The sequence below is a fragment of the Syngnathus floridae genome, chromosome 2 (genome assembly GCF_059516105.1).
Source record: "Syngnathus floridae isolate MCC-2025c chromosome 2, RoL_Sflo_1.0, whole genome shotgun sequence".
NCBI classification, from domain to species: Eukaryota; Metazoa; Chordata; class Actinopteri; order Syngnathiformes; family Syngnathidae; genus Syngnathus; species Syngnathus floridae.
The window spans coordinates 12366294-12390452 of NC_142414.1; the positions used below are offsets into that span (position 1 = coordinate 12366294).

Consider the following 24159-nt stretch of genomic DNA (forward strand, 5'->3'; position numbering starts at 1 on the left):
GTCTGTGTGTCAAACCAGCAGAAAATTTGTTCATCTCAAATGCACCCAAAAAATCTATTTACACAACTTTTTTTCAAGTGGCCCTTTTTATGTTATTTCCCTCGCATGTTTGTATTAACATCAAAACCCCTTAAACGGAAAAAAATTAAAAATTACCACTGATTTACATCTTACCATCATGATGGAAGTACGTTTCATTTTCATTTTGTGTTTGTCACACACACAAAATAGGTCCTAACTTTCAAACAAAATAAATAAACCAAAGTAAATTATCTATTTATTTCAACCATTATCATATAGCATGTGTTAACTAAATTAAATGCCCGCTGCACTCAACAGCAAGTAATTACATGACAAGGGGGTTAAAAATAACATAAAATAAAAAAAAAAAAAATGGTACAAGCAAAGTAACATCTGCACGACAACTGCAAATTAGCTCAACACCCAAAAAGTTTCTTCATTTGCAAGATGTCACCTTAAAGGTGAAACGGATTGCAGTTTGGCCTCAAAACAATTAACAAAACCTTTTATCAGCACAAAACGAACAGGAAACCAACACTTAATTATCAGCTGTTCTGACCCGTCAAAGAAACACACTGCGTGCGGAGGGGCGTGAGCGACGGGGCTTGTAAAACTCAGATCGGTGTTTGAGAAGTTCACCGCCCTTTTTGCAGAGCATAATTTGCAGGTGCCTTAAAGCACGTATAAAGTGTCGGAGAATATTTTTGAGCTCCGATACCGATACCGACACAATACCTCTGTTGTACAGTGTTGGCGTCAGACATTTGTTATTTTATCTTTAACTCCAGAGTACAAACTTGAGATATGGGCGGCATATGGTATGGTGGCAGTGAACTCAAATCAACTTACTTCACAGCCAATAGCAGTTTGTAGAATGATCATTTGTGTATTTAAAACAATCACATAGCTTCAGAAAGTCTCCTTACCTTAATGCTAACAAGCAATGCAAATTTTCATATTTAAAGACAAATATTGGAAGAACACATGCAGACAGATAATACTCCACGACATTTATTTTTTATCCTCGAGGGGAAAGAATACTTATCGTGCTACGTAGATATGAAACTATTCTTCATTTGAGTCTGCGTGAATTATACTATCAGCCAAAAGAGAGGCACCATAAGGAGCAGCAAATTCAACTGAATTGTTTAATTCCTTACATTCAGTTTAATTACATTTTTATTCGATTACTTTACAACGTAGTTCAGCAATTTTAACTCGTACATATTGGACATGTAGCACTTGAAAGCAGAAGTAAAAAGACAGTAATCAGATACCCGATTTTAGATGAGATAGATACAGCAAGTCTCAATGAAACAACAGCTTGACCATGAAAATATCTCAAAAATACAGATTGTCAGCGCAGAGAGAATAAACATAGCCTGCTGTCTGCTATGGTGACTGCGTGTCCTATTTTTACATGACTATTTGGGTAATAGACATGTGCTAAGTTTGGTCCACCGGTTTTTTGCTTACCAGTGGACTAATAAAAGCGTTGCAGCTAGCCACATCAAAAGAAATCAATAAAAAAAGAATTTATGCCATCGTACACAATCGGAGGTATCTGAAATGATATTGACCCACGCTGCTAGGGAATACATCTCTGAAGGTTTGTGTTTTGATTACAAAAAAGAGAGATAAATAATGTCAAAATTTAGGCCAGTGGTGTCCAGCTCCGGACGTCGAGGGCCGCTGTGTTCACACGTGGCCAACGCACTTGATTCAAATAATCAGGGCTCCTTTAGAGCTTACTGATGAGTCGATCATTTGAATCAGGCGTGGTGGACGAGGGAGGAATGTAAAATAGGCAAGACAGAGGCGCTCCAGGACCAGAGCTGGTCATGCCCGCTATAAACAAAATACAGCCGACAAGCACGACTTTCTAAAGGATCAAAGGTTCTCCCCTTTTGTATTTCAACTAGCCGCTTCCTGTGTGCGTCGTAGTGTGTGAATTGTTGGCTTCTTTCATCTCAACAGCTGAACGTGTGCACTTTGTTTGTGTGTGCGAGGTTTCGGGATTTATGCGGGGCATGTGTGCGAACGGTGTCCCACCTCGTGCCGTCGCCATTGCACGTGTATTCAGCTTGACACCCTGTCACGTAATGCTCTTTATGGGCCCACACCCTTGGGACACCCCGTTTGTTTAGCGAGCAAACACTGTATACCCAAGCTCCTTTATGTTCTATATGCAGAGGGAAACCCTAAGCGCGTCTTTCACAATACGTGTCAGGAGTGCACAAGTGGTATAAGCCTGCCCGCTCGGTCGCCTCTGTGACGCCAGGGACGTGTTTATCTCGGAACAGGTGTGGGCTGTGGACTCCCCAGACAAGCCAGTTGTAAAAGTTCCTTTTTATCTCGTCAGTTTCTCTGGTGTTGATGTTTTGGAAAGAAAATGTAATGGTTGGGGCGGCGAGCGGGGGAAACATCTTTCCTCCGGTCTTAGAGATGCGTGCTCTAGATGCTTTGAGCCGGGATAACTTTGATGTGGCCGATTGTCTGTGTTTACTCCTTAAGCGAAATCAAATTCTGCACTTTTTGGAGTATAAATGCTTTAGCATCACTAGCAATCCGAGTTATTTCTCATGTTAATTCTAACAAACAAACAACATGCCTCAGGTAACACGCGCCGAGTGATGAAAGCTAGTATGAATAAAAGACGTGTTAAAATCAAATCCATAACACACACTGTAGCTAGTTCTTTTTTTATGTAAATATGTGTTTTCAGTCTTCAGACCAGTCCAAAAAACGTACACAGTTTTGTCTTTTCCCCCAAAAGAGCAATGTTGATGTTTTAAGAAATTATTTATTAGACACAAAATCTCTTTATGGGTTTATTATTAACACTTATTCCTACTACACTATTGTTTTTTTAATTGGGCTATTTGGACCGCGACTGTGCCACTTGGTGAGAAAATATTCTGAGTCACTGTCCTAAAATTATTGTTAAACATAGGACGCTTATTCATAATTCAAATTCAAATCTTTGCTGTTATGCTGCCCTAAAAGTAACTCACATGACATGCACAACAAATGGAGGCCGACAGGCTATGCGTCATCTTCATTGCTGATATGAAGAGATGTTATTTTCCGGAAGCTGCATTTGGTTTCTCCTCAGGTCTGGAATATGTCAGGGCGCATTGGTAGTGACTTGTGACAGTCGCGCTACAGTCTCGGTTTTGCTAATTCTCTTTTCTAATTGAGAAGAAAAAGGCTCTGTTCATCCTGGAATGCTGCTGCCACTGCTGCTTCTGCTGCTTGAGATTCTGTAAATGAGGAGTTCAGATGCTCGCCGCCCTCGCCCGGACACAAAGCACATGCCTTGTTATCAACCCCCGGAATTGTGCATTCTGATTCCTGCAACCATTAGTCTTAGTGTCAGTTATGCATTCGCCTTTTGGTGCCTCGGCATCATGAAGTTTCAGCACGTATTGCAAAAAATACGCTTGGTGGTAACACGTGTGTTGAACACATATAACCCAAAATTAAATTCATGCTCTCCGACTTTCCTATTTGTAGCTGACAGCCGGCAAATATTCCCATCAAACTCTTGACCTTAGTTTGAAATAAATTGAAATTACACGGGGATGGACAAGTCCGAGCATCTCCCTCAAAAGAAAAAGCACAGCGCGATTGATTTGCTGCAATTTAATCCGTCCAAACGACTCTTTGCTGCATTTACTGCTTACTGATAAATTAGGATGCCACGCTGTCCCGTGAAGGAATAAACACACAGAGGCAGAGGAGCTTTATGACATCTTAAGAGGGATGTGCGCGGGCATCTGAGCATGTCTTCGCAAGCTTCTAGTGCATAAATAAACCAACGAAGCAGTAATGGCCTTGTGCACTAAGCAAAAGCAATAAAGCGGCCTACAACACATCTCCCGGGAGTTGGATCTCATCTAAAATAATACCCATTTATTAAACATGATCTCCTCACATAGCTCACTGCCTCTACTGACGGCAATGCAGATTTATGAAAAGCACACACAGATGAGCATGTCCAGCAAAGTCAGCAGAGAAGCATTTCGTTAGGCGAACAAGTGACCTTGATTAGTCCAAGAAGACAGCTTACTGTTACAGAGTGTCATTAAATCGCCAATAAAATCCAGTGCTTCTCATTTTAGTGCTATTGAATGGATTGCCTTGAAATGGAGTACAGACATACTATATTCCCAAAGGACAAAACCTTCTTTAAATTTCTTCCCGCGAGCTACCAGTGGCCGTTAGAATACGGCTGAACTGACAGAATAAAGAAACAATGTCACCGACAGTTGTTACAAACAAGTCTGTATTGTGCACATTTTGTATGCTTTTTATTAAAGGGGCAGTTTTCACTGACGTGTTGACCTTAGCAAAGAACCGTATTCAAGGCACAAGATGAGGCCAGACAGTTTTAACAAACGTGCTCTTTAACAACTTTTCAGGTTCATGAAAAAATCTTCAAATGCATAATTAATGTAGCTGATAAATTTTACGTGTTGAAAAAATGTTCGAGATAAAAGGGAAAATTAAAATTAAGAAAATAGTAAAAAGTCAATTGTATAAAAATGTCCTCTTGATCCTCTTAAATAAAGTTATGGAAAAAGCAGTAGACAGCCTTCATATCAAGTGGCGTCTTTAAAAATATTAGCCACATTTTTTAAAGAGTTACTACTGGGTAGTGATTAAAGCGAACAGACACACATCTCTAAAATGAACTAGCTCAAATTCCCTTAAATTATGTGGTGCAATTATCTTTTTCTTCTAATTCAGTGGATAACGATTAAGGCACTTGTGTAATTTTATTCTCTCTTGTTGGACTTATTTTGTCACCTTATGTTTATATGTGTGAATGTTTCCCATGTTAAAAAGGCCTTGCCAAAAGTCCTATTGAAAAATTAATGAATGTTTTTGAATTTCAGGTCTTAAAAATAAAGACAAATAAGAGATGAATACACTATTTCATCTAAACAACAATATTCTATATGGAAATCATGTGTGAATAAACAATCTACAATATGGAACACTATTTCGAAAATTCTGTTCTAGGGTTTCCATGTCCAAATCCTACAATGTTCCTAGGAAATCACAATGTCCCATCACTGGTGAGCTATTCCCAGAACAAGCCTGTGTACATATATGTATGATTGCAATGAAAAGACAAATGCTGATTGCATGTGTGTTAAAATAGTCCATTGGTGGTTTCTTAGCCTCAAACAACACACGCAACATTCTGAACACTACCAATCCTGCAGCTCAATATCCTGTACACACCAGAGTCTTCATTATGACTCTGTTACGGATCACCATCTGTATCGGTCAAACTAATGAACGGGGATAGGAAGGAAGACAGATTTTGAGACCCACGATGCCGGTGTGCGTGTGCCGGTGTGCGTGTGTCTGTGTGTGTGTGAGCAATGCAGCTATATTGTGCAACTTACATGGTTACGATGGAGCTAAGGGTATATGTTTAACGTTACACTTCGCCAGAACTGTTTTTGATACACCACCATTTTATATTGTATTGAAAAGCTATTTTTTTCCATATATATATGAAACCGTACTTTTCAGAAGACATTGGACTGTCTCAAAATCACTGTACTATCTCTCAGTTGTCTATTTTGGTCTAAAATTTAAATCATCACTACCTGTCGAATTCGATTCTCTTTTTAAACAAATGTCAAAATAATGAATTAATTCATTGATACATGAAAAATAGATTTTCTATCTTTTCAAATGAAGTGGATACATGCGAATATTTTTTGCGTGCTTGCCAGCATTCTGATTGGACGAATGTTGAATGAATTTTCCTTCTCTTTCAGAGCAGCACCGAAGGACCTCGGAGAGCCAGCGAACCAACGCCGGCCTTGGTTTGAGTGCGTGACCAGCGGATGAGCCTTGTTCATGCGTCTCCCTGCGTGCCACTCCCACATCACTATGAACTGTGAGCAGGACTTTGGAGACGGGGGCTTGGGAGTGACCCTCACATTACGACTGCTCATGCATGGAAAGGTAAAAAGGCCTTCGCTGCACAATTTGCATCTGCCTCATGAATTATTCACACCGGTGCAAGAAATGATGTGTAACTAAATTGTTGTACTGTCTTGAGTCTTTATGAGGGAAATCAGGCCACAGAGCACCCAAAGATGCTCAAAATCATTTCACAGTCGTTACAAAACATCAAAAGCGGAGTTATGATATTTTGGGATTTCTCATTATAGTTTCATTTTCTTTTTCAATTTCCGTGAGTCTCAATTTTCTACTAGAGCAGGTGTGCTCGTTTTTATTAGTTTATATCTTTTCAAAAATGCTCTGTTTTAGATTAGTTATTAATTTTAGGGGATTTATGGTGTATATACAGTTTGTCAAATGCAAGATGAAAAAATTGTCACAGTGCTACGCACTAAAGTAAACTATTAATTCGCAAATGACTATTCAACCGTCCTTCTTCCTTACAGACGTATAGTAATACTGAAATAAATACATTTCGAATCAACTCTAATACCTCATGTATAAAATTATTTGACAAAGGCGAAAAGAACATGTTCACTATAAGTTTTTTTAAACTTAAAAGATATACAATAGTTTCAGTTACTAAAAAAACAACAACAACAAAAACTCATTTTTACTGAACTCTGTTTACAAAATTATGTTTCAATTTTTGTTTGTATTCATTAACTTTAATTATTTTGCTCCCAAATGGGATAGAATTGCAGCTGCAGGGCATATCCAGTAGTGCACAACAACATGCTTGTTGGATTATATCCATTTTGCATGGTGCTTGAGTTGCTAGGCAGAGTTCATCTGCTTCAGTCATAACTGATTCATAGACCAATGAAAAATAGATGCCACACCCACTCGGCTGTTTGAAACGTGCCTTGTGCCCGAGTACAGCCAATGTGACAAGTACGGAAACCGTTAACAAGTAAAGTACACGTGACATTGCATCTGATTTACTGATATGTACTGAATGTACGTACACTGCCATTCAAAATTTTGGGGTCATTTGGAAATGCCCTCATTTTTAAAATAAAATTGGTATTTTTAAACAATGACTTTTTAATGCAATATCTACATATAAAGGCCCATTTCCAGCAACCACCCCTCCAGTGTTCATTCTGTTTGATAATTGTGTTAGAAGGCTAATAGATGATTAGAAAAGCCTTGTGTGTTTTCATGGAACACACTAAATTGTCTGGGTGACCACAAACTTTTACTTGGTAGTGTCAATGACAATGCACGCAACTGCCACATACAGCAGGGATGTTTTTGCTTTGCTTGATGTGCTGAATTTATATTTATGTTTGTATTACAGGAGGTTGGCAGCATCATAGGAAAGGTGAGCTTCCGTTTTGTCTTTTTTTAAAAAAAAAAAAAAAAAAAGCATGAGTTTAATTTCGTAGCATTCATTTCAGTTTTGGGCAATTTGCGTTTTGATATGCGGCTATTAATCTCAGTCATATCCCGCATTGATACATTTTATGATTCACAAACCTTTCTAGCAGCGTACCGCATTCCCTTCTTGCCTACTTTTATTGGAAGTCAGCAGAAAGCTTGATGGTTGGAATCCCCTCAGCCTAAATGTAATTGCCTCAAACCATCCCCATTACCCCTAATGCAACACAGCAATCAATCAAAACACAGAGAGAGAGAAAAAAAACATTAGTGTATTGACTGCAAGACTACGATTGAAACTAAACTCCACAGATGCTTTCCCGTTGGCCCCTGGTGGGCACTCGTGGTGTCAGTTTGCTGGGGCACAGCTGCCTTGTAATAAAACACCTGCATCAATAGAAGGTGGAGGGACAAAAAATAGATTTGCACCAATATTAAGGGTGCCCGAAGGAATGACAAATGCTGCAATATGCTACAAGTTCGCTTAAAAACGTGTTCAGTGTTGCATTGAGATACGAATGATGTGACTTAAGACAACAATCAACATTTTTGCCCATTTTCTGTCATGTTACAAGCAAAACTAAAGTGTCATTCAATTTGAAATATTGTCCTTAATTTGTATACAAGGGTGAAATGAAAAAATGATTTGATCTTATTCATATTGCGGGGAAGGGAAGAGGAATTAAGAGACGGATTTAGCGTGAAGAGGCACTTGCTCTCCGCCACTTGAACTCAAACCAGCTCTCCACGAGACAAGCCTTCTCGCTCTTCTCCATCAATAGCAAGCATGATGGCAGCATCACAAAGAACCGCGTGTCATTCCAAGAAATGAGAGCCCATCATTTTTAAGATGTAAGAAGGAGATGCTTAGGTGGTGCACAAAAATACAAACAGACACGAGTGAGAAGAAAATGGAGGCTTGTATGACTCGACCGATGAACAATTTTGAACTTGTAGAAGGTCCTCAGTCCCCACTTTCATTAGACAGACATCAATTACTGCAATTAAACATCCTCCTCTCGCACAAATGTGTCTGATACAGCTCTGTGTGACACACTATTGCATCAGAACAGTGCAATACGACATCATGCTGAATTCCAATAAGACTTGATTTTAATTGCTTCTGAATAGTGAGACTGAATAGTTGTTGCTTTTTGAAACACGTATAAAACTGCTTTAAAGCTGTCCTTCGTTTTTTTTTTTCCTTCCAGAAAGGAGAGACTGTGAAACGAATACGTGAGGAGGTACGGTATGCACCACTTACAGCTGCAATCACCACATTTCATCAGCGGCGCCAATGACGACAGATTAACTCTATCCTTAACTCAGTATCTGTTGTCATGTTTCTCATGTGTGCAATCAATGATTTTTATAACGACATCAATTAAATTGAAACTTTGTTACTTTAGCTAAATACAATGCATGAACAGGCATGGTTGAAAAGAGAATTTTTTCACAATTGTCATATCTTTTTAGTAAAAAATCCCTGTTTATCACAACAAAATGTCTAAAGTAGCTACTCATCAGTGCCTGTTCATAGTTTCTTACATGCATGGTTCAACAAATAAGACAAAGGGCTTTATCTGTCACTCACAGTTAAATTCAGGATAAAACTGGCAGGTACTGTAACACAACTTAAAAGTGGTGGCCCGCCTATGTGTACATGTGTCCACAAAGTAATGAGCCCAGTGGAATTTTCAAAATGTTCAAAATATTTCCCCGTTTCTATCATAAATACGTATTAAAAGGATAATTTAAAAAAATAATAGTAATAATAATAAATCCTGTTCTATCCTTTTGGCCATTTTGAAAATGTCATCATTGTTGGATTCCGCTCGGAAGTACAAAGCTGTGACTAAATCTCTTGCTTCTTCTTCCAGCCCTTTGACCAGATTTTGCTGAAGATATGAACATTGAAAATATTATGGAACGTTGGGGTATATTGGGTTCTATTCCCCTTTAATTACCCTGCATCGCTTTCAGTGGAGCTGGCATGTTATGACACAATGCGATACTATACGCTAATGCAACTCTGAATTCAGAATTGCCTGTATTCTGTGAAAGTCCATTAAAAAAAAAAAAATGAAAATTGTCATATAGGGACAAAGAACCACGATAAAGTGAGGGAACACTTGCAGTATTCAGGAATAATCCCTCCCCAGGATTTGTTTCAATGTCTCTCAGTTTGCCTCTCAGGTCAGGAAATGGCCTATAAATTATGAAATAGATTGACATACAGCAACTACAAACACCAATCTCAGTACTTATGTGCTTTTCACTTCAAACTATCTTTATGCGTCTCTCATCAATGTGCTCACTCACCATATCACCAATCAGTCGTTTCATGTTTAACAACAGCATCTTTCCATTTGAATCGCTTTTCACCAATCTCAAGGGCGCAAGTTTATCGAATGTGCTGTATCGACTCGTATTACAACGTAATTAGTCCGACGCTGCAGAGGTACATTTGATTTTCTCTTTAGTTGCAAAGGTTTTATGTTGTCTTCTTAACAAGGCGCATGAATAAACCGGAGAACTGCTTGTGAGGTCATGCGATAAAGCCGCTGGACTGAACAGTCGCCCGAGGTCGTCATCCAACTATGCCATCATCCAGCCAGCCAGCCATCCACTTTCGGCTTGCGTTACTAACTGTATGAATATCATGCCGTCATCCTCCTCCCCGCCCCCAAGTGGGTCGCACTGTCACAGTGGAATCATGACTCACTGGAGTGACTGGAAAAAATGGCCCAGAGGATACAGCACTGTGCTGTCACTGCTCATGTGACTGAAACCTTGAAATCAAGGACGCTGAATGGGAGCAGATGAAGGCAGAAGATTTATAATGCAGTAACCATTCCCAGAGCAGAGGCCACGTTAGATGGCCTGTCTTTCAGTCGTCTCTTTGGTTCTTTATCAACCGTTATGCTTCACTAGGATAATGAGGAAGATAGCATTGCAAAATGTGAAATTGAACCCCTTTATGGTAGCTAATCGTATACAGAATACTCTATATGGCAATACAAACAGAAGTGTAAAAACTGAAAATTAAAACTCAGCTCTCTGAACTACAAGCTTTTCATGCTGAGGCAGATATAATGACGTCATCTTTCCATGGTCAATTCCACATTCTCCCACTATATCTTTTGAGTTACACCACGAACCAAACCAACTCCAAACAATGCATTTATAAACACGATTTTCCTCATCATACAAAGTCACCATTCAAAGGCAAATTTTAAGCATCATATCTGTTGACTTCTGTCCTTACAGAGCAGCGCTCGAGTTAACATCTCAGAAGGTTCCTGTCCAGAGAGGATCATCACCATCACTGGATCCACAGAAAGCGTCTTCAGAGCCTTCACCATGATCACATACAAACTAGAAGAGGTAGCGCAACATTTTGCTGAAAATCTAATGAGTCTCCTCAATTGATTAACTGAGATGAATAATCATCTAGCCATCATATATGTATTGAGACTCACATCTTAATATGTTTATTTGAATTATTAGTCAATCAGGGTTAAGATGTCTTCTTAGTTTCCTTTACTTTTTTTGTTGTATTTACCACTTTGCAATGCCGATTATTGCTTGCGGTCAATTAATGGCTAATCACGGGTTTGGCAACAACTTGCCTGCCCGAAAAAAACAGATGGTGTTTTGCAGCGGTGCCTCATGAGACTGGTAGCACGGTCACTACGCCAAAATATTAAAGTCTATCCTCAAAAAATACCAAAGCACAAGGCACTATGCACAGCCAACTGAAAAGGCAATCGCGAACGCTAACTGCCGAGCAGGGTGAAATCATATCAGCCACCTTCCTGTAAGACACACAATAATGTATGTCCTCCCAGAAAAAGAAAATGAAGGCATGTCTTCAGTCATTAACCTCTTTTATGTAATGTCGCCAGAGAAAATATCAAGGTTGCATTTTTTTTTTTTTTCTCCAACAGATACACTCATAGTCCTTGTCCTTTTCCTACACCCTCTGACTCACTCATCCATGTACGAATCACAAACACCTTCAGGGTGTCACAGATAATCAGATCTTTTAAAACTCTCGCAACAATCCACATAACATAACTGCAGGTTTTCTATGTAACATTTCAAAGCATTTCCACTTTTCTGTATTTTTGTAGGTCGACTTGCGCGTTGTCCAAACCAAAATAATTTAAAAAGTGTATTATATTGTTTGTTTTTACCATTTCTTCTGGATGCAAGTGTTAAAACGGGCTTGTAAAGTTGTCAAGCAACGGGCTGGATCAAATGAAATCATTTGCCTGTAATGGATGGAGGGGGGGGAAAACAGAACTGAAAGCTGTTTCTCCGCATGATACAAAAATCATTTCCCAAGCATCATCTCAACAGCGTCACTAATGTGCTCTCAGCATGTTCGATTAGCCTCCCAACACAAGTAATACAGGGTGAATATTATTTTCTCCACAATTGAATGTGCTTTCAAATAGGTGAAACGCACTCGTTGAATAGATGTAAAGAAGCGACTCAAGACGAGGATACGTTTTTAAATCACATTAGTGACATGAAATATCATTTAATGTTATTTGCAAGAGTTTGCCCTTTAAAAGTAATAAGTCAATTAATTGATGTGTTTTGCGTACATGGCCAATGTAGCAATACGGTGAATTCAAAGAACGTCCAGACTTTTTTTAACCACTTTGCTGTGATGAATTTACCAGCGCCTCTGCTGCTTGTATTCAAATTGTGCAATCCATCTAGCCACAATTACTTCGAGATGTATCGACACTCAGTTTCCATATAAATTCTTAAAGTTGGCTAAATCAATCAGTCCTAACAAGCCGTGTATACAACCTAATGCATCTTGTTGTTTATCAATGACTAATAGAATGGGAATTGTCTCCATGGTGATCAAGCACCGGCCTCCACCTCTAATTAAAACGATGTCACAGTAGAAAATGATGACAAAACAGGAGCGGTAGTCTACTCAAAGATTTTTCCTCTCCTCTATTCAAAGTTGTGTTCCGGAGATATACTTCAGTTTCCATGGCAACATATGAACTGACACACTGTGCGCCACCACGCTCGACCTTAACACAAATAAAACAAAGGGAATAATGTGTTTGCTGGTCACCAAGCGTTCCAATCGTCTGGAGTCTCATCTGCACACTTTCATTAAGCAAAGGAGCACAGCTGCCTCTTTTGTGCATTGTAAAAATACACAAGAGGGCTTGTATGGCGTGCTCATGCAATCTCAAACTACAATTGCACTAATAACGCCAGAGTAGCACATGTTTGTTTTTTCTCAGGTGTCATGGAAGCAATTGAATCTTTTGTTATCGGAGCTACTTAGCTGCCCGCAAGCCAACACATTGCAGGGATTAAACCCCGCAACAGTTGTGTGTGAGTGCGCGTTGTTTGTTGTTGTGTGAAAAGTAATGAAGAGGTGGCAAATATACTCACACACTACTTGGGTACAAGTAAAGATACTTGTGGAAGAGACAGTTGGAAGAAATAGAAGTAATAATTCATTGTCTTTATTTCGACTTGTGTTCTTTCTTTAAACCTGCCTAAACAGTGAGCTTGCTGGCAAGACACTATGAGCTCTAGTTTGAAATGCTGTGCGGCAAAAATACTTGATGTTGGCCAATTTGTAGATGAGTGCAGGCCAGCAGATCTGGATTTTGAGGGAAGGCTGCGCCGCTGTGGGGGTGGTCAAATCAATCATGGCCAATAAGAGTGTTGCATTAGATTTTCGACATGGTGAAAGTGCTGTCCTGCCTAGCTTGGTGGAATCTGGTTTGCCAAATTGAAAAACAAAAACAGCAAGCATTGCTTTACCAAATAAATCCAAATTATGAATCGTCTCAGCTTCCCATGGCCTCTCCCACCGCTTCATCTGATCCAATTCTGTCTTTTTAACTTTTGTTGCCAACTGGAGAAATCTCCCAAGGCCCAACAAAACAAGTCGTGGCAGTAGGTTTCACAGAAAATAAATGACACCTCGTCAGTCACGTCTTTTATCTGTTACTGGTTGTTTTTCCCCGATGCGTGTTCCTGAAGACTGTAATGACAGGTACATGTTCTCCACAGATTAATTTAATGTCCTTCAGTCAGGTTCACTAGCAATTCATACAAATATGGAAAATCTATTTTATTTTTCAAACATTGCGACCTCCCTCTTTAGGTTTGAGGTTTAATGAAATTGGAAAATACTCATAGTGAGAAGAAAATAGATGTTTTACTCAAGTAAAGCTCTGCTACCAGAAAAAAAACGACATAAGTACAGAAAGAAAATATTTGTACTTGGTTACGTTCTCCGCAGGAGTGAAGGGAAATTGTTGAATGTTCAAAGTTATTATGTGCCTCCTATTTTTAGAACAAATCAAGAAAGTGTTTTGACTCCACAGACAAGCCGAGTGCTCTTCTTCTAACGAGAGTCGACGTCAGAACGCCCTGTCGGAGAGGCTGCAAATAGATGCAAAGAAACACATCATGAAGTGCTACTTTAAAGTTCAGTGGTTGGGAAATGATTTTCAAGTTGCTTTTAGGAGATGTGAATACACACGTCGCAAGACACACTAGTTTTATTGCCAGATGGTCCTCGCACATTTAGCGTTGTCGCACATTAGCTAGGCGTTGATGAGCGGAAGTGAAACAGCAGAAAATGTTGACATTTTAAATTCTTCTATTAAAAGCTGCCTTTCCTCCCACTTACAATGTTTGCTGGTTTTGCTGAAAAAAAAAAATCTACCAAATCGAATGCATTGTTTCATGAATGATTCAATGTGAATAGGGATATCGGCTCTCAAAATTATACAGTCATTAGGAATCCCTGAAAATATATTCTCTGAGAAATACAAACTATATGCATATGCAGATAGGCTTTATTTAGGAAGATGATGTTTGGGGATTTGATTTTGACTGGTTGTGTTCCTTTTGCATCGCTGTAGTATAAAAATCGCAGTTGAGAGCTTGATTGCTCTCGACCGGCATCAGATGGAGTGTGACATCACAAATGAAGGCACGCTCATTAAACACTGATTTTTCATTCAAATTTCCAAAGATAATTTCAACTTGGATGCTGATGAAGTGGTAAAACTCCCTTCGCGTTGACACTTTTTGGATGATGTGGCATTTTGTCACTTGGGGTTCTGTGGGAAAGGTTTTGTTTGAAAGATCATTTATGGAACTGCTTTTTGCTTGAATGACAAGTTGGCAATCTGATAAATGTCACAGTCATATTTCTTTCCTTAGAGACTCTAGCCAATTTTTAAGATATCCTTTATGTTTGGATTAATATAAAGTAGAGAAGATGTTCACAAGTGCAAATGTTGACTCATGAGTTCTTTTTTGAACTCTCTTATAGAAAGGGTCTCAAATGACTTTCCGACCTGACTTAAAGTTTTTCGAAAGAGAGTGGCCATTGGGCTGATTGTTTTTTTTTTTTTTTTTTAATTCGCCTTGTGAGCTCTACATTTGACTGCTGCTCTAAGTTGAAGATTACTGTCGAACTAAAACTCAACACGAGTTTACCTTAATGCAAGCATATTTGCTATATACATTTGTGGCTAACATGCCAAATTTAGCATTGCTACTTTATAAACCTTTTAGTAAGTTATAGTTGAACATAAACGGTGGGGCAACACACGACACATCTAACATAAAATAAAATGCTCAACAAGCAAAGCCCAACATAACCAATAAAAAAAGTCCCGTTCAAGTTCAAAGTCCCGTATTAACCTTGAGTGGTTTCATCCCTCCCCCTGCATGCTCCTCCTTGGATGGCCAAGTGTCTTTTATTTTTCCCCTGGGCTGTCTCTCTTGTGCGTTCTCTTTATCCTGTTGACAGTTACTGTGTGTCTCTGACAGGACCTGACAGCGCTGGTGGCCAATGGCACCATCAGCTCCAAGCCACCAGTCACCCTGCGGCTGGTCATCCCTGCCAGCCAGTGTGGCTCTCTTATCGGGAAAGGAGGGGCAAAGATAAAGGAGATCAGAGAGGTAAGCATCCTCCCAGTCGATGGAATGATTAAGCCAAGGAATACAAATGGAGATCCTATCCAAGTCCCAAATCCACTGCGTTACAGTAAGGAGAACTAATTCAATACAAGAGAGGTAAAAAAAAAATTGTCAAAGATGTATTATTGAACACTGTTTATCATTGTGGTTTTAGCGACTCTAAATTTAAGCTCAACACTACTGTGTCCAAAAAGGCAGACATTTTAAAACAGCTCTCATTCGACTGTGCAATGCGACACAATGTTGTGGTTGGTCGGTGTGTTGCTGTAATGAGATTGCACCAAACCTGCAGTGTGAGATGATCAAGATAAATTACTCTACATTGATATGGAATTACTATTCATATTTCATTTTAAGCAAATGTAGCAAATGACGATGATGCATGTGGGTCATGGTCAATATAGTAAATATGACCTCATTCATGAAAATGTAGCACACTGAGATCTTCATTCACGTTCTTGCTTAGTGTGTTTTTTCTGCGGGAATTCCAGCACTTCAAAAAGTTTCTGAGGTTAACTAAAGCACTCATAATGTCATGATCCAAATACCCGCTCTCCTGTGCCTGCTTGGCAGGTATCGCCGTGTTCACAATAGCATTCTAACATTCTTTAATTAAGTACAACTGTGCCTGATGGGAAGCTCATTAGTTTTCAAGGTATTAATCAACAGAACATTTTGAACTGCCGATGACACTGGATGAGTCAAGTTTTTATCCTCGGGTGGGTATGGAATGTTTCAAGGTTTGCCCGTCCAACTGTGAAACAAGCCAGCACGGTTGGGGACCAAGTCATGGGAGTTTATAAATAGCACAGCAAAAAAATCAAAAGGCTAGATTGTCGATAAAGTACAAGCAAATGTAACCATCATGGAAGAATTAGCCTTTGAGCTCGTCTTTGGAGAGCGCCTCATTAGAGCCTCTGATAATTACAACCAGAATCTCTATTCAATGAAGCGCATTAGGCGGCAGGAGGTTAAACATGACAACATTTTCGGCCCGTATAAAACTTTTGAATCGAATTAACATCTATTGTCAAGGATAATTAAGATCGTGGCAGCGCCTTGCAAAATTTTCTGCAGTTCTCTGCAGTGTCTTCATTGTGCCTTTTAAATAACCCACAGTAAGATCGTGACATCAGCTGCATGATAAATTTATATTTTTTGCCTCAGTCATTGAGAGCAATGCGCTTCATTTCCCCAAACATTCTGCAACCTGGTCCCTTTATCAGCAATGTGGAAGGTCATCTGGCATAGAGAAGCTGGCCTTGTGTAATTACAACTTGTCTCATCAGCCTAATCTTTCTTTGAAACACCCCTATCGTTTGCAGACCACCGGAGCGCAGATACAAGTGGCGGGGGATTTGCTGCCCAACTCCACTGAGCGAGGAGTGACGATATCTGGTAATCAGGACTCTGTAATCCAGTGCGTCAAACTCATCTGTGCAGTGATCCTGGAGGTAGGAAACACCTCTTATCTCATATGCTTTACTCGTCTGATGAGAAGGGGGTGCATCTATCAATCAAACTGAATTTATAAAGCGCTCTTTATATAAAAATATGGAGGCACGGGGAAGGAACATGGCGTAACCGTGACCATGACCTATCACAGTGAAGACGACTGTCTGAGAAAACTCAGTTAAAAACAAAAAAAATCCTTAAAAAATGTATCAAACCCGTGGTATGACGTCAGTGAGAGAAAGGCCTTCTAGCACGATCCAAAGCGCTGACCTCCATTTCCAATTTACATGAAATTGTGTTCATTTATTTTTAACAGTTCATTTCCTAATGTGTCTCTTGGCTGCCCAGTTTCCAGTTGTAATGTAGATTAGATTCACATTTGGGGATTTTATTTTATTTTTTTCTCTATCAATCTTGATTTGCTCTCCGACTTATCGATCTCTTTCAAAGGCCACGGACACTGTTGTTCAAGTATGCTATATCACACGACTGAATCCTTTGCACATTAGGGAAATGTGGTGAGTCACAAGGAGTCAAAAGGTTTTTGTCTCGTGTCCGAGCTGGGAGTTGTGACTCTGCAGAAGACAACAAAGAAAGTGGCCCACAGCAAAGTCTGTCCACCTTTAGACGCCAGCTCAACAGCTCTCTTGAGGAAGCGGCAGAGGAGATAAGGAAAAAAAAAAAAAAAAACAACCCCGAGCACAATTTCCCTCCTGTGCCTTCATGGGAGCGCACAAGTCCTTTTTGTTCCGGTGTTACAGCTGGACCCGACTGACTAATTGCTAGTTTGATCCAGTTTGCAGTGGCTTTCTTCAAAGCAAGCTGCATTGGGATTCAGTACTAGAGACTCCCTGCTTTGGGCTCCGAGATTTAAATTATGCAAAAATTATACAAAGAATTGGCTGTGGTTGCTCCAGCAGAAAAGACGCTCCAAATTTTGAAGGCCCCTCCCCCTCTAAAACAGCACCATCAACACTGTGGTTAACTCGATAAGATATCTAAATTAAACCGTGTCTCACACAATGTATAAACTCCTTTTCTCGCCGGCCTTTGAAGAGTTTTATCTCAAAACGTCTCCCCGTGAGGGGATGCTAGATTTCCCCACAAAGACGAAGGAAAGCTCCAAGCTATCATCCTCTGCAGAGCTCCTGTTATTCAATGAATGACCAATTTGAACAGAATAAAAACAAGAACCCGGGAAAAAGCTCATTAGCAGTTTAGAACATCATTAATTGTTATTGTGCTTTAATGTGGCGCAGCACGTAACTTCGGCTCTCGAAGCCTCTTTGCTCGGCAGCATGTAGCTTCGCCTTAAAGGTTTACACTTTGCCCTCTCTTTTGGCTCCTCAGTCCCCCCCGAAGGGCGCCACCATCCCCTATCGGCCGAGCCCGTCGCCGGCCGCCCTTCTCATCGCAGGCAACCAGGTAAGTAGGAACATTGACATTGACCTGCAGTCACACTTGAGCAGATTTATTTCAGCAGCCAACCCGAATGTTAATGAACACAATGACGGGATGTGATGCTCAATAGGGAAGCTATGAGATATTCCTCTTGAATTTTGCCTGAATACTGAGGGCAAGAATGAATTGAAGACACTGCTAGATATGGCTCATATAATCCCATTCAGGCATTTTACATTGAAATTTGAGTCAGGCTGTAAATCATGGAACAGTTTTCTTAAAACTTGTGAATATTTTAAGTTATTTTTTTAAGTACCCTTTAAATATGGCCTTACGTGTTGCTGAAGAAGTCAAAAAATGACTCCCATACCAGCAAATAAAAGCAAATGATTAAAGATCAATCCCCACCACTGTAATTGTTGTGGTAGAGGGGGCCCTGCATTAAAAAATATATATATATATATGTATAATACTGGTAAATGTCGGCGGTAACACCTAAATGTTGGGGTTGTTCCATCCAGAGTTTTGTCTGGCCTGAGGGTGTGTAGAAATGACAGATTTGAGTAGACAAGAGAATGCGCACAGGCAGAAAAGTGCGCAGCAGGATGCTTTTTCTGATTTACGCCCACGAGAGATTATAACCCAAACTGACTGGCTGCTTAGTAAGTGTGATGAGAACTGAGGTGATGTCATAGCATTGTTGCTTTACACCTTCCAGATTTGCATTTTATCTTTGGTTAATTGATTAGAACGAATAAATAAAATGAGTTGGGTATCCAAGTGAGGATAAGCAGGGCAGAAAAGGAATACATGGACTGAATGACAATAGAAATATTTTTTTAAACATTAAGGCAATGAAATCTAAACGGCTTGCCTTCCTGCTATTGTTCCTCATGCGGTCTAAATACTGTTTTTGATCCAAGACTTATCTTCTGTTCTGAAATGTTGAATTCGTGAGAAAGACACTATAATTTATTTCAACAATAATAGACACTTGGCAGGCTACACGATTCTTAATCAACTGTGTAGACTGTTGTCTTACCCTCAAAATTCCTACAACATGAAAATGAATATGCCTTTTGTGCAATTACAAGAAAATTCAGTTTGATTCAATTCAATTTGATTCGATTGAGTTGTGTTCGGTTTTGTTATGTTCTGATTTGTTCTGTTATATTCTGTTCTAATAACAGTTTTTATACTTTTGATATAATCAAGCACTAATGGTTTTACATTTTGAACAATTTACAAGAGTTTCATTGTGTTTTCAGTAGAAATACAACACACACATAGCCTAAGTGCGTGCGTCCATGCGTGTGTGTGTGTGTACATGCTCAAATGCAGCTCTTGCAGAAGGCTGATACAACCACCCTGCCATTACATAGGGTGAGTCACAAGATTAGCAAGGGAGACCGGAGACCTGCCATCTCCTTGGGCCGCAGCGGAGTCCAGATACTCGGCATAGCTGTCAGCAATTCTGACACGGTTCTTCGCTTTCCGGAATGGTGTTATGTTTGCGCTATCCCGCATAATGGGCTTTCAAATTAAACCCGGGAGGTCAGTGAGAGATGGCTTTAATAACAGCCGCACAGTGATAATTGATGTTTGTATTACTTGTCGGGGGGAGAATGGAGAGGAGATGGGAAGGAAGGCTCCGTGGATGAGTCATTTCTTATAAGCCTGTTAGGTGTGTTAAAAACTCAGAACTGTAGCTTCAGGAGCCCACCAAATTTGATACACGCATTGCACCCGGCCAGCAGGTATCTATTTGGAGTAACACTTTTTGGTAATGCACAATCAGAAGAATTATTATTAGTGGTAATGAATTTTCTTGCTTTCCTTCATGTATTTCAAGGTGTTTGAAGCATCCGATTTCACACCCCACCCTCTGTACTCAGTCGCCCAGGGTGGGCTTGACCTGCAGCAGGTACGTCAAGTCTAAGAATAATTCTTGTTGTTTCAGTATCAAACAATCTCGCCACAAGCAAGCCCGCGTCTCCTAAAGTTGGGGGGCTGCGGAGGAGCTCGGGTGGCGGGTCCAAATTTAAACGGTCCATCCTCTGGCATGTGGCATTAAAAACAACAGCTGAGTGGAAGCTGCAGCTATTGTTCCAGCCTGTCATAAGAGCTATAAAGCCTCCTGAAACGTGATGCCGCCACTTTTATTTTAGTCCAGCCTTCCTGCTCATGCAGCTTACTGAGAAATATGCCTCTTCTATGACAGTAGGAAACCGCGGGTGTCCTTGTACCTCCACAATCATCACTTTGCATAAGGACCCTAAAATAGCATGTTTGGTTAACCATTAACACTTTGAAATGGGCAATAATTGGGAAAATTAAGACATGTGGACGACTGGACTGACCATTTTATAGAGTTGTGAAAAAATACAAAATTGACCATATTTGGACATGGGAGGTTTTGTGAAATAAAGATCTGATGCAGATGCTGAAAAAAATAAGTTCTGAATAAAAATAAAAATGTCAAAAGATTTGAGTTTAGTGATAGAGTTGGATAGAGTAGCAAAAAATATACTCAAGAAAGAGTCTTGTTTTGAGAACAATGATTGAAAATGCGGTACTATCACTAGTGGTACTCAGGCTCTCTCTAGTGGTACACCAAAGAATCACTCAATGAAATGTTCAAACTGTGCATAACGGTTGAGCGTTTTTTAACCAGTCCAGTGCACATCACTTTGTCAGCCGTAATTCCATCATTGTCTTAGACCAGCCCAGTCAGTCCAAGTCATTGGCAACAACCAATCGGCGCTAAAAACCTAACCGGTACTAACCGGTGCTACAGCCACTTGACGTGGTAAGTACATTCTAGTAGCCAATTGGCTATCGTTGACAACCCTAACCCACCAAAAGTTACAAAAGTTTTGGGAGTAGATATAGCGCGTTAAAGAGCAAGATTATTGCGGTACTTATTGTTTCGTACTTGAGAGTTTAAAGGCGGTATGAATGATGCATTTGAAGGGCAAGCTCTTATCTCCACTTTATGGCCATGGATGGACTCTTGATAGCAAGCAGACTGCTGGCGTCAGGCAGAATTGAGTTAAGCTGAGTGCTGTCTGCTCTGACCAGAAATATATTGATGCAGGCCTGCATAGACACCAACCTCACTAATTACACGGCGAGGTAGGGAGGGGCCGGCATGGGGGCTGATGGATGGACTGGGACAACATGGGGTTCTCTTTTGTGGCTTTACATTTCATGGCTTATCATGGCATGCATTCAAGTCAGCTTTGCTCATCAAAATGAATGGAAATGCCAAAAATCCATTCTAGGCTTCCCCAAAAACAGTTTGAAAGGTTTTTGGACACACACACGCACATAATATAGTTGTTCTTTCCCTTTGAGAAGTTGGAATGGATTCAGAGAGTAATTTCCATTCATTTCAATGGGAAAGATGATTTCAGATTCTGGTTTTGGGAGTTCTGAAAATGGTCCAGGAACAAATGAAATGCAATGCTATAATTAAAGGACCGTCAACAGTGTCAATCAAAAGGAACCATTCCCTTTGCAAATCCTGTACAGGATATTTGAAGCATCTCGGATTTCTTCGTTTCTAAACTCTTGCGAAAGGCATGCAAACTCCTTTCATGTTTTTCTGATTGATTGATCGATTGAGTGATTAATGAATAAATACGAATTGCTTCATTATGACCATCCTTTTTCTGACCGTCAATGTATCCCAACGGTAGAATTTTACCACACAATGAGCTAAAAAGGTTCTATCATTTTGACTTTCCTTTCATCCAACAACAAAATAAATCATGCAAGGAAAATACCAACATTCCACATGACTGCACCTTTTCATATGTACAGCTTTGACTAACTGGCAAGAGACCTCTGGCACCACAAGCAAAATCTTTCAAAGACAAGTGTGCTAAATAAAGCTAGACTCAAATGTGTGAAGCGCAGTACGCCGGTGGATGAGATAATAAATATATTTTGTGGTTTGAAATGTCTCACAGTAATGTAATGAAAAGATTGCAAAATCTCAGGAAGGAATAAAGACAAGTTTGGTGTGTTTTGAGCAGCGAGGCTCTTCCAGTAAGAGAGTGCGCAGTCATTGCCCGCCTGCTGCCTTTTATTGCTGCAATCTATTTAATGCAGGATGATGCTCTCTTGCAGGCCTACACTTTGCAAAACCAATACGGCATTCCACACTCGGAGGTGAGTGGATGCAAAACGCTGAGTAGAAACTAGTGCGCACGTGACAATGCTCTTTGTGTTCAATTTGCAGTTGGCCAAACTCCATCAACTCTCCATGCAGCAAAGTCTCAATCAGGTGGCCCAGCCCGCTTCGACTATCATCCCTGGTATGGACTACAGCATCGCTTAGCAATTGGAGCTTTAAGTTTTCAAAACTGCCTTCAAATGGCTGAATTTAAGCTTTTCATATTAGATATTTTTATGATTAAGTTTAGCCTATACAAGCTTGGGCAATACAGATTTTACTATGATACAATTTTTCCACATGATTATTATTATTATTATTATTATTTTGTTGTTTTTATCAGCTTTAGTCTATAAATTGTCAGGGAAAAGACATGTTGAGCATCGTTTTTCAAGGTAAAAGCAGTTTGTAAACGTTTTATTTTGATTCGACAAATATAAATCAGTTTGCTTTCACGAAGGTCTACAGAAATCAGAATATTTACTGTTGAGAGGCTAAAATCAGTTTGAGGCTGAACAATGACTCTGGACAACTCATCAATTATTGAAACAGCTTGAATTGTACAATCGATCTATGAATTGTTGCGCAGAAGCTGGACAGAGGATTTAGACAATTTTAAGATGAACAATAGCCCTAAGTGATTAATTGAATATCAGAATGTTGCCGATGAATTTGAGGATTGAGTAATTGTCTAATTTTGGCACCTCTAATATGAAAGGAATAATTATTTAATTTCTGCATTTATTGTTGAGTTAATTCTTGTGCATTCTCTCATCAGGGATGGAAGCAAGCGCTCAGACATCTCAGGAGCTGCTTATTCCCAATGATGTAAGCAACCTTTTTTTTTTTCTTATTCTTCTTATTATGATTCTTTCACATTTGACCGTAAAAAACTACTTCCACTCCCTGCTGACTGGTGCGACTTTAAAACACACGCAAGGCTCCTTGCTAATTATGATCATTATTTTAACCTCAGCCTAACCCAAGGTTAAAGGGATTAGAGTTGATACGGATCCTTTTGCGTGATTGTCTGGGCTGCATTGCAGTGTCTTCCAGTGGCTCCTGCGAGTGCCGTGTAAATCCTCTCATGTTCCCTGACCTACTTAGAAACTGTCTGCTATCAAAACAGCCAATAAGAAAGCAGACAAACATCCTTTCCCTCTTTAGTTAGCCAATCTGAGCGCACAAATTACAGACCTTTGATTCACATCATAATTTATTCAGAATAATAAATGTTGAAAAAAAGATCTCAGTTTGTAAATTTAATCCTAACCTGCCTCATTATCCCACGTGAGAAGAAGACTATGATCTTGGTCACAATTTTTGGGGATTAAAGATTAAAGAAGGAGTCTTCTTGGTTTCTTTACATTTACAATCCCATGAAAGGATCAAACCTAACATTGTGCTGCCGCATCACTCGTTCTCCGACTATCCTCTGCTGCAAGCTCCCTCCATCTCATCTGAGGAAATAAATCTTTGGAAATTGGGTCACAAATAAGTAGCTTCAAAGGGTAAGAGTTTACTTTTTGGCAGATGCAAACTGGGAGGTCACTGGGGATATTTTTAAGTGAAGAATTAGGGATTATTTGCACTTGGATCTAAATTACAGCTCACCTGTATATATATATATATATATATATATATATATATATATATATATATATATATATATATATATATATATATATATATATATATATATATATATATATATGCTGACACATACCTAAAAC

The 24159-nt window shown here is 39.6% G+C and overlaps 1 protein-coding gene and 1 long non-coding RNA gene across 4 annotated transcripts in view; one reads left to right on the forward strand and one right to left on the reverse strand.

The window, feature by feature from the left end:
• pcbp4 (poly(rC) binding protein 4) overlaps positions 1-24159 on the forward strand; it is a 41169-nt gene that overhangs the window by 10331 nt on the left and 6679 nt on the right. For 2 of the 3 annotated variants that reach the window (XM_088363713.1, XM_088363702.1), the window contains 11 exons: positions 5823-6012; positions 7316-7339; positions 8607-8639; positions 10666-10782; positions 15241-15372; positions 16716-16844; positions 18196-18270; positions 20099-20170; positions 22381-22422; positions 22493-22568; positions 23205-23254. In XM_088363713.1, the coding sequence (XP_088219839.1) occupies positions 5905-6012; positions 7316-7339; positions 8607-8639; positions 10666-10782; positions 15241-15372; positions 16716-16844; positions 18196-18270; positions 20099-20170; positions 22381-22422; positions 22493-22568; positions 23205-23254 (858 nt within the window). In that variant the 5' untranslated portion in view covers positions 5823-5904. The remainder of the gene's footprint in view (positions 1-5822; positions 6013-7315; positions 7340-8606; positions 8640-10665; positions 10783-15240; positions 15373-16715; positions 16845-18195; positions 18271-20098; positions 20171-22380; positions 22423-22492; positions 22569-23204; positions 23255-24159) is intronic. The other variant, XM_088363719.1, reaches the window with a different exon arrangement.
• LOC148401796 (uncharacterized) overlaps positions 1-24159 on the reverse strand; it is a 39371-nt gene that overhangs the window by 7848 nt on the left and 7364 nt on the right. The gene's annotated exons all lie outside the window — the stretch shown is intronic.